This window comes from Anolis sagrei, chromosome 7, assembly GCF_037176765.1.
Source record: "Anolis sagrei isolate rAnoSag1 chromosome 7, rAnoSag1.mat, whole genome shotgun sequence".
Taxonomy (NCBI): Eukaryota; Metazoa; Chordata; class Lepidosauria; order Squamata; family Dactyloidae; genus Anolis; species Anolis sagrei.
Genome location: NC_090027.1, coordinates 42,972,834 through 42,984,047, shown reverse-complemented (window position 1 = coordinate 42,984,047; position 11,214 = coordinate 42,972,834). Strand labels below are relative to the sequence as shown.

The window sequence follows — 11,214 nt, the reverse complement described above, 5'->3', positions numbered from 1 at the left end:
GCTTGGCTCTTCTCCACACTCGCATGTCGAAGATTCCACTTTGTGGCCCATTTCTGAAGGTTGGCTCTGCATCTCGTGGTGCCAGAGCGCAGTCTGTTCAGCGCCTCCCAAGTCGCCCAGTTTTCTGTGTGCCCAGGAGGGAGTCTCTCATTTGGTTCTAATTCTGGATTTGAGCTTGCCACTTTTGGACTCTCGCTTGCTGAGGTGTTTCAGCGAGTGTCTCTGTAGATCTTAGAAAACTATGTCTTGATTTAAGTCGTTGACGTGTTTGCTGATACCCAAACAAGGGATGAGCTGGAGATGTCACTGCCTTGGTCCTTTCACTATTGGCTGCCACTTCCCGGCGGATGTCAGGTGGCACGATACCGCCTAAGCAGTGTAATTTCTTCAGTGGTGTAGGGCTGGGTTTGAGCCTGCCACTTTTGGACTCTCGCTTGCTGAGGTGTTCCAGCGAGTGTCTCTGTAGATCTTAGAAAACTATGCCTGGATTTAAGTCGTTGACGTGCTGGCTGATACCCAAACAGGGGATGGGCTGGAGATGTCTCTGCCTTGGTCCTTTCACTATTGGCTGCCACTTCCCGGCGGTTGTCAGGTGGTGCAATACCATCTAAGCAGTGTAATTTCTCCAGTGGTGTCGGGCGCAGACACCCCGTGATAATGCGGCATGTCTCATTAAGAGCCACGTCCACTGTTTTAGTGTGGTGAGATGTGTTCCACACTGGGCATGCATACTCAGCAGCAGAGTAGCACAGCGCAAGGGCAGATGTCTTCACTCTGTCTGGTTGTAATCCCCAGGTTGTGCCAGTCAGCTTGCGTATGATATTGTTTCTAGCGCCCACTTTTTGCTTGATTTTCCGGCAGTGCTTCTTGTAGGTCAGGGCACGGTCCAGAGTGACTCCCAGGTATTTGGGTGCGCTGCAATGCTCCAATGGGATTCCTTCCCAGGTAATAATTCTCAGAGCTCGGGATGCTTGTCTGTTCTTGAGATGAAAGGCACATGTCTGTGTTTTAGATGGGTTGGGGATCAGCTGGTTTTCCCTCTAATAGGCAGTAAGGGCACCTAGAGCTTGGGAGAGCTTCTGTTCAATCATCTCAAAGCTCCCTGCTTGAGCAGTAATGGCACGATCATGAGCATAGATGAAACTATGGACTACATAGTTGTATTTTGGACTACAACTCCCATAATTCCTAGCAGCCTCAGGCCCCTTTTAACCCCTGGCCCGGATTCTACAGCTCCAAGGTACGGTCCTCCGCCGCCCTCTAGTGGCCGCATCGGGGAGTTGCACCCTTTGACTGGAGCTGGAGGTCTATCTATGGCCACCCTGTCTGTCTGTCTGTCTGTCTGTCTATCTCTATCTATCTATCTATCTATCAATCAATCATCTATCTGTCTATCTATCTATCATCTATCTGTCTATCTATCTATCTTCCTATCTATCATCTGTCTATCTTCCTTCCTTCCTTCCTTCCTTCCTTCCTTCCTGTCTGTCTGTCTGTCTGTCTGTCTGTCTGTCTGTCTGTCTGTCTATCTATCTATCTATCTATCTATCTATCTATCTTCCTTCCTTCCTTCCTTCCTTCCTATCTATCTATCTATCTATCTATCTATCTATCTATCTATCTATCTGTCTATCTGTCTATCTGTCTATCTGTCTATCTGTCTATCTGTCTATCTTCCTTCCTATCTATCTGTCTATCTATCTATTTGCTGTCCCCTGTCATGCATTGCTGTGGCCCAGTCTGTGTATATGTGTTTTGTGTGTGTTTGTCTATATGTGGGGTTTTGTGCGTGTGTTGTAATGCATTTTTAAATTTTTTGGCCTTTTGAGTCCCTTCCGCCGTGTTTGCAGTGTTTGATGGTCACTTACTGGCCTGATAGCTGTCTTGCATCCAAATTTGGGGTCAACTCGTCCAGCGGTTTTTGAGTTATGTTAATGCCACAAACAAACATTACATTTTTATTTATATAGATTTATTTATTCGTTTATTTATTTACGACATTTCTATGCCGCCCTTCTCACCCCAAAGGGGACTCAGAGCGGCTTACAAGATATATATACATACAATATATTATTAGCATAGTGCAATATCAGTATTATATATTACTAAATTTGGTATAGTACAATATAGTAATATTACATGTAATATAAAATATATAATTGTGATATATTATTAGTATTATATATATATGTATATGTATGTGTGTGTATGTGTGTGTGTGTATGTATATATATATCTCATTATATTATTTCCACCAATAGCACTCCTTCACTGAACTCCTTTGGGATTTGGCTGCAACCTCTGAGCATGTGCAGAGTGCAACCTCTCCCTTGAAGAAGCAGTTCAGGGTGTGCATCAGAAACACAGAGTGGGCCAATGCACTCCAGACATGGAGAAAGGATATATCAAAATTATCATACTGTCTGCTCACACCTGAGGCTAGGGATTGTATGTAGCCATCACTTCCCTTATACATTTCCCAGGGTTGGATTTGGCTGCAGTGGCAACCTCTGAGCATGTGCAGAGTGCAAATTCTCCTCTACAGAAGCAGTCCTGGGTGTGCATCAAAACCACAGAATGGGCAAATGCACTCTGGACATGGAGAAAGGATATATCAAAATTATTGTTTTTTAAAAAAGAAGCTAAGCAGGAACAGCCCTAGTTAGTACTTGGATGGGAGACCACTAACTAATGCTGCTCCTTTGCCGAAGAAAACCCACTGAAATGGTTTCCCCATAAGTCAACAGGAGGCATGAAAGCACATAGATGCACACACATGAAAAAGTATATATTTTATGTTTAATCAAATTATAAATCTTCCCATTATTGTTATTATATTTATTTATACTCCATTTCATCTCCCGAAAGCGACTTGACATAAAAGCATTGGTATCCAATTTAAAAATGTACAAATATACATACAGAATTCAACACAAACATGATTAAAAATTCAGATCAAATCCATCAATCCTATTGTGTGATGTTTGGGAAAAAGGCACTTGATCCTGCAGCAGGAAATGCTGCACCATTCATTTTGATATCATTCACACAATATATTCAGATTCTTAGACATTTCAGGAAAAACCAACCACAATTGTTGGTTGTTAGAAAACTCGATTGGGGAGGGACTCCCAAGGGCCATCTAGTCCAACCCCCTTCTTTTGGGCAGGAAGACACACTCTAAGCTTTCCCAACAGATGGCCACCCAAAGACCTCCAGAGTGTTGGAGCATGTCAAAAAAAATCAGTTGGAAGTGTGTTAACTCAAAATGCAAAGCACGAAGCTGATTCGTGCCCAAGAAGCTAGCAGAGCCTGGAAATTTTGGCAACAGTTACATATTCAGACTTCAGCTAGCAGAGCCTGGGAATTTTGGCAACACTTACATATTCAGACTTTAGCTAGCAGAGCCTGGGAATTTTGGCAACAGTTACATATTCAGACTTTAGCCAACAGAGCCTGTGAATTTTGGCAACAGTTACATATTCAGACTTTAGCTAGCAGAGCCTGGGAATTTTGGCCACAATTACATATTCAGACTTTAGCTAGCAGAGCCTGGGAATTTTGGCAACAGTTACATATTCAGACTTTAGCTAGCAGAGCCTGGGAATTTTGACCACAATTACATATTCAGACTTTAGCCAGCAGAGCCTGGGAATTTTGGCAACAGTTACATATTCAGACTTTAGCCAGCAGAGCCTGGGAATTTTGGCAACAGTTACATATTCAGACTTTATTCAGACACAGAGAGAGCCCACTATAGCAACCCCCTGCCATGCAGGAAGACACAATCCAAGCACTCCCAGCAGACGTCCATTCAGCCTCTGCTTCAAAGCCTCCCCCAAGAATTAGCATAAAAATCAAAGAAATAGAAGAGACCCCAAGCGCCATCCAGTCTAGTCCTTCTGACATAAAGGAAGACACAATCAAAGCACCCCTGACAGACGGCCATCCAGACTCTGCTTATTATCCTTCACAGAATTATTATAAAACTAGAGGATACCTCAAGGGCCATCCAGTCCAGCCCTTCTGACATAAAGGAAGACACAATCAAAGCATCCCTGACAGATGGCCATCCAGCTTCTGCTTATTATCCTTCGCACAATTATTATAAAACTGGAGGATACCCCAAGGGCCATCCAGTCCAGCCCTTCTGCCATAAAGGAAGACACAATCCAAGTCTTCCCAACAGATAGCCACTCAGCCTCCTGCTTCAAACCCCCAAGAGAAGGAGGTTTAAACTATTTGGTTAAGTAGTTTCCAAAAGGGAATGTATTCTCACTGAAATGAAACACATGAGGAAGAACTTCCTGACTGTGAGAGCTGTTCAGCAGTGGAACTCTCTGCCCCGGAGTGTGGTGAAGGCTCCTTCTTTGGAAGCTTTTAAACAGAGACTGGATGGCCATCTGTCAGGGGTGCTTTGAATGCAATATTCCTGCTTCTTGGCAGAATGGGGTTGGACTGGATGGCCCAGGAGGTCTCTTCCAACTCTAGGATTCTATCTTTGTCTGTATTCTGTCACAATAAGCAGCCCAAGTCCCTCAGCATTGTGGCTATGGGCATCTCCTTGGCTATTGTATCCTCCGCTAGCCCCTAACACTGTTTCTGGGCCACTAGAACGGCCACGTGGTGAACATCGGTGATCTCTGGCGGCAAATGCGCCTCGACCATTTCAAACCAACGAATGCAAAACCCGGCCTCTTTCACGGCCTCTTCGACCCTGTCTTTGGTCAAGTAAAGGCAGGAGAAGCGGTGTGGGCCAACCATGTAGAAGGTCTCCTCAGTGACCACCGCAAAGACGAGGTGGCCCCCGGGTTTGACCAAGGAGCCCACGTTCCTCACGGCAGAACGGTACGTGGGAAGGTCTTGGCAGGCCGCTTCCAGGCAGAGAGTGGAGAGGACACAGTCGGCCGGAGGGACCACCAAAGGATGGAAAGGGTTGGCCAAAGTCACGTCGCATTTCAGGACTTGCTTGACGGTCCTCCGGAGCTTCTCTTCCTTTTCCACCCACTTCTCCCTGCAAGGAAGGCCATCATTGGGAAACACTTCTTTTCCAAAGCTGGAAAGCCATGCATTACATTGAAAGTGGCTTTGTTTATTTGTTTACATTTCTATGCCACCCTTCTCACCCCGAAAGGGACTCAGAGCGGCTTACAAGATATATATATATATACAATATATTATATTATTAGCATAGTACAATATCAGTATATTACTATATTGTACTATACCATTATATTGTAATATTAGTAGTATTACATGTAATATAAAATATATACTTATAACATCATATCGTTATTATTATTAGTATTATATTATATTATTATATATTATTATTAGGCTTGGGCAATCCATGGTTCTAAATAGTTCTAAAGTACTTACAAAACTAAAGTTCTGGTGGTGAAAATTTCAGAACTCTAACAAAACTTTCAAAATGTAATTATTTCATTCTTGGTGATTTTTATGACAGAACCAATTTTGTGCACCAGTTGCGCCCGTACCTCGGGAAGTATGACCTGGCCACGATGGTCCATGCTCTTGTTACATCCCGAATAGACTACTGCAATGCGCTCTACGTGGGGTTGCCCTTGAAGACTGTTCGGAAACTTCAACTAGTCCAGCGAGCAGCAGCCAGATTGCTTACCGGAGCGAAATACAGGGAGCATACCACCCCCCTGCTGTGCCAGCTCCACTGGCTGCCGATTCAGTTCCGAGCACAATTCAAGGTGCTGGGTTTGACCTACAAAACCCTGTACGGTTCCGGTCCAGTGTATCTGTCCGAACGTATCTAACTCTACGTCCGACCTCGGAGTTTGAGATCATCTGGGGAGGCCCTGCTATCGACCCCACCACTGTCTCAAGTGAGGCTGGTGGGGACGAGGAGCAGGGCTTTCTCAGTGGTGGCCCCTCACCTGTGGAACTCACTCCCGGGAGAAATCAGGGCATCATCATCCCTCCTCGCCTTTAGGAGAAGGGTGAAGACTTGGTTATGGGACCAGGCCTTTGGGCACTCCAGCAATTAAATCAGACAACCGGGTGAGTAAGATCAACAGGATTGATGAAGTGGAACGTAAAACTAGATCTATGAGTAGCGAACGCTGACCATGTAAGAGGAGAAACTAGGTTTGTATTTGGTTTTTTATTGATTTTATGGTTATAATGTATATTTGGTGTTAACTGTGTATTGATGTAATTTTGTGTTTGATTGTCTTTATGATGCAGGCATCAAATTGTGCCTTGCTTTTGTAAGCCGCCCTGAGTCCCCTTCGGGGTGAGAAGGGCGGGGTAAAAGAACCCCAAATAATAAATAAATAAATAAATAAATAGAAACTGCCATTTATTATGAAATTTTGAGAGTTTTGTTAGAGTTTTGAAATTTTCATCACCAGAACTTTCGTTTTGTAAGTACTTTAGAACCATTTAGAACCATGGATTGCCCAAGCCTTATATCTATATATGTGTGTGTGTGTGTGTTAGTTATGTTATATTATATTATATTGCTTTCTTCAATGCATCACTAATTCATATTTCAAGAGCGATGCAGGAAGAGAAGAGTAACTTCATTGCTGCCACATAGGCAGATTCAGAAATGTTCTTGCAATTCACAGGATCCTAGAATCAAGGGCCATCTTGTCCAAACCATAAAGGGAGACACAATCAAAGCCCTCCCCACAGACGGCCCAGATGTTTAATGTCCACAGAGAAGTATTTTTTAAACCAAGGGCAGATGTCTTTAAAGCAGTGTTTCTCAACCTTCCTAATGCCGCGACCCCTTAATGCAGTTCCTCATGTGGTGGTGACCCCCAACCATAACATTATTTTCGTTGCTACTTCATAACTGTCATTTTGCTACTGTTATGAATCGTCATGTAAATATCTGGCATGTATTTTCATTCTCTGGACCAAATTTGGCACAAACACCTAATACGCCCAAATTTGAATACTGGTGGGGTTGAGAGGATTAATTTTGTAATTTGGGAGTTGTAGTTGCTGGGATTTATAGTTCACCTACAATCAAAGAGTATTCTGAATTCCACCAACGATGGAATTGAACCAAACTTGGCACGCAGTTCTCCCATGACCAACAGAAAATACTGGAAGGGTTTGGTGGGAATTGACCTTGAGTTTGGGAGTTGTAGTTCACCTACATCCAAACAGCATCATGGAGTCAAACAATAATGGATCTGGACCAAACTTGGCACAAATCCTCAATATGCCTAATATGTTTGGGGAAAATAGCCCCTGACATTTGGAAGTTGTAGTTGCTGGGATTTATAGTTCACCTACAATCAAAGAGCATTCTGAACTTCACCAACGATGGAATTGAACCAAACTTGGAACACAGAACTCCCATGACCAACAGAAAACACGAGAAGGGATTGGTGGGCATTGAACTTGAGTTTTGGAGTTATAGTTCTCCTACATCCAGAGCACTGTGGACTCAAACAATGATGGATCTGGACCAAACTTGGCACGAATCCTCAATATGCCCAATATGTTTGGGGAAAATAGACCCTGACATTTGGAAATTGTACTTGCTGGGATTTATAGTTCACCTGCAATCAAAGAGCATTCTAAACCCCACCAACGATAGAATTGAGTTGCCCAAGGGCTGAGAAAAGTGGTATATAAATGAAGTAAATAAGTAAATAAATAAAAAATTGGGCCAAACTTCCCACACAGAACCCCCAGGACCAACAGAAAATACTGTGCTTTCTGATGGTCTTTGGCGACCCCTCTGACACCCCCTCACGACCGCCTCGGGGGTCCCGACCCCCAGATTGAGAAACACTGCTTTAAAGCCTTGCTGATGACTGCAATCCAAACCCGCCAAGAGGGCCCCAAGCTTCCCTTTCCTTAATGAACGGATATGGAAGGGCAACCATGAGATGCCAAGGCTCTCCTCCGTACCTGTTCCCCTCCAGCTGGCAGACATATTTCACGATGGGACTCCAGTCAAACGCTTCCGGGTCCTTCTTCAGCCATTTCTGCATCTCCTCCCGGTTTTGCTCAAGGAAATCACTGGCAATGATCTCCTTGAAGGACTCACAGGCGGAGAGGAGCTGGTAGATGGAGGGACCGCTGCCGATATCAATCAGGGTGTCTCCTTGGATACTGCCTGTGTTATATGGACATTGTGAGATTCCCCTGGATTGAATCTTTACACCCCATTTTTTTCTGACCCTTGACCCATCTGTGACCCACTGTTTAGCTTCTTTCAGACCAAGCTTTCAATTAAACTGATTTGACATTCAGCAACACTGGGATTATTCTTGGTCCTTAAATGAGGCCTGTGCTTCCCCCTAAAAACAGGTTATACAAAATGAGAGGAGGAATAACTCCTGGATTAAGCCCTGATCTACATTCCTTTTTTAGACCCCCCCCCCCCCAAATTATCATCATTTTCTCATTGACATGCATTGGAGTTTTTAGACCTCCAGCTGTTGTTGTTATTATTATGGGCTATTGACATGTATTGGAGTCAGGAGCTCTCCAGTTGCTTTGAATACGACTTTCCTGCTTCTTTGCAGAATGCGGTTGGACTGGCTGGCTCAACAGGCCTCTTCCAACTCTAGGATTCTATGAGTAATTATTGATACCCAGCTTTTTCTCTCGACAAAGGAAACACAAAGCTAATTATTGTAATTATAAATAATAACAATAATAATGCTTATTGATACCTGCCTTTTTCTCTCTACAAAGGAGACTTAAATCTAATTAATATGATTAATAATAATAATGCTTATTGATGCCTGGCTTTTTCTCTCTACAAAGGAGACACAAAGCTAATTATTGTAATTATAAATAATAATAATAATAATAATAATAATAATAATAATTTTTATTGATACCTGGCTTTTTCTCTCTACAAAGGAGACACAAAGCTAATTATTATAATTATAAATAATAATAATTCTAATTGATACCTGGCTTTTTTTCTCTACAAAGGAGACACAAAGCTAATTATTATAATTATAAATAATAATAATAATGCTTATTGATACCTGGCTTTTTCTCTCCACAAAGGAGATTTAAAGCTAATTATTATAATTATAAATAATAATGATAATGTTTATTGATACCCAGCTTTTTCTGTTCACAAAGGAGACTCAAAGGTTATTATAATTATATAACAATAATAATAATAAAGTTTATTGATACCCAGCTTTTTCTCTCCACAAAGGAGACTCAAAGCTAATAATAATAATAATAATAATAATGCTTATTGATACCCATCATTTTCTCTCTGTAAAGGAGACTCAAAGCTAATGATGATGATGTTTATTGATACCTGTCTTTTTCTCTCCACAAAGGAGACTCAAAATTTATTATTATTATACTGTGTATTGATGCTCAGCATTTTCTCTCCACAAAGGAGACTCAAAGCTTATTATAATTATTATTTTATTTTTTTGTCGTGTCAGGAGTGACTTGAGAAACTTCATGTTGTTTCTGGTGTGAGAAAATTAGCCGTCTGCAAGGACGTTGCCCAGAGGACGCCCAGATGTTTTGATGTTTTATCATCCTTGTGGGAGGCTTGTCTCATGTCCCCGCATGAGGAGCTGGAGCTGATAGAGGGAGCTCATCCACGCTTTCCCCAGATTCGAACCTGCGACCTGTCGGTCTTCAGTCCTGCCAGCACAGGGATATAACCCAATGTGCCACCAGGGGCTATTATTATATAATTCTAATCTATATGAATAAAAATGTAATGTTTGTTTGTGGGATTAACAGAACTCAAAAACCACTGGAATTGACACCAAATTTGGACAAAGGGAAAATTGGCTGTCTGCAAGGATGTTGCCCAGGGGACGTGCGGATGTCTTGATGTTTTATCATACCTAACAACTCAATGTATGTCCTTCACTCATAAAAACACTGAAAAACATGGCAGAAGGGACTTAAAAAGCCCCCAAATGCTAAATGATGAAAAGCTAAACGACAACACAGAAAAAAGGGAAGAAAGAAGGAGGGGAGGGGAAGAGAAAAAAGAAAGAAAGAAAAAAGAAAGAATAGAATAGAAAGAGGGAGGGAAAGAAAGAAGGAAAGGGAGAAGGAAGCATGGAAGCAAAGAGAGAAGGAAGGAAAGTTAGAGAGGAAGGAAGAAGAGAAAGAAAGAAAAAAGGGAAAGAGGAACGAAAGAGGGAGCGAAGGAAGAGGGGAAAATGTAGAGAAAGAGGAAGGGAAGGAAAGAAGGAAAGAGAGAAGAAAAGAGCAGAAGAGAAATAAAAAGGGGAAAGGAAGGAAAGAGATAGAGAGGGAAGGAAGAAGAGAAGGAAAGTCAGGAAGGAAGGAAAGGTGGAATGAAGGAAGGAGGGAAAGAAGGAGAGAAAGAGGGAAGGTTGGCCACAGCAAAGCGTGGCGGGTACAGCTAGTATGCCTATAATAAGAATACTCTTGTGTGCTGATGCTCAGGGTTTTCTCTCCACAGAGGGGCCTCCAGGCGAATGATTATGATCCTAGGGCAGAGTAATTCACTGGTTCTCTCACTGAGGAGGAAGGCCTGGTGCAGCTTCTCCAGGACGAAGGAGAAGAGGGCCTCGCAGCCGGGCGCGCTCCCGCTCCCAAACGGCAAATGCATGCTGAGATAGTCTTTGGGGCTGAAGTGCTGCTGGTAGACCTCTTTCCCTGTGAAGCCGACCTCCATCTTGGATCTGGAAAAAACAACAACAGAGCAGGAAGCCAGAACAGCGCATGCGCAGATACACCGGGGGGGGGAGCCTCTTCTCTACATTACGCTTGCGCCACTTCCGCTCCGCCCACTCAGGAACAACTGGCGCCTCTTGCCTGCCGCTCACTTTGCGCATGCGTCGCGCCTTGGCTTTCTTTCTCGCAGGCCTGGGCCAACTTGGGCCCTCCCTCCAAGGGTTTTGGACTTCAACTCCCACAATTCCTAGCGGCCTAGCAGGCAAATGGGTGAACTCTCTGGCCAGAGTGAAGAGAGAGAGAGGGGGGCAGAAGACAGTTCCTTCTTGTCTCCTGTATTTTACTAATATAATATAATATAATATAATATAATATAATATAATATAATATAATTAATATAAAATAAAATAACATAAAATAAAATAATATAAAATATAATATAAAATAAAAATATAATATAATGTATATAATATAATGTATATAATATAATTAATATCACATAAAATAACATAAAATAAAATAATATAAAATATAATATAAAATAAAAATATATAATATAATATAATGTAT

General features: G+C 42.4%; 1 protein-coding gene across 1 annotated transcript; it reads right to left on the bottom strand.

Annotated features, from left to right (window-relative positions):
- Positions 1–2,779: 2,779 nt before the first annotated feature.
- LOC132782589 (nicotinamide N-methyltransferase-like) lies at positions 2,780–10,682 on the bottom strand. The gene is made up of 3 exons (XM_060787421.2): positions 10,489–10,682; positions 7,909–8,116; positions 2,780–5,014 (listed from the first exon to the last, which is right to left on the bottom strand). The coding sequence occupies exons 1-3, from the start codon at positions 10,643–10,645 to the stop codon at positions 4,591–4,593; spliced, it is 789 nt and encodes a 262-aa protein (XP_060643404.2). The 5' UTR covers positions 10,646–10,682; the 3' UTR covers positions 2,780–4,590.
- Positions 10,683–11,214: the final 532 nt, after the last annotated feature.

Bases quoted from the DNA above. Each gene is read 5' to 3' on its own strand.
- LOC132782589 (XM_060787421.2), bottom strand. From the start codon at position 10,645: ATGGAGGTCGGCTTCACAGGGAAAGAGGTCTACCAGCAGCACTTCAGC. The intron at 8,117-10,488 runs GTGAGAGAACCA...CATATAACACAG, and splicing joins GCACCAGGCCTTCCTCCTCA to GCAGTATCCAAGGAGACACC. The intron at 5,015-7,908 runs GTACGGAGGAGA...CCTTCCTTGCAG, and splicing joins TGCCAGCTGGAGGGGAACAG to GGAGAAGTGGGTGGAAAAGG.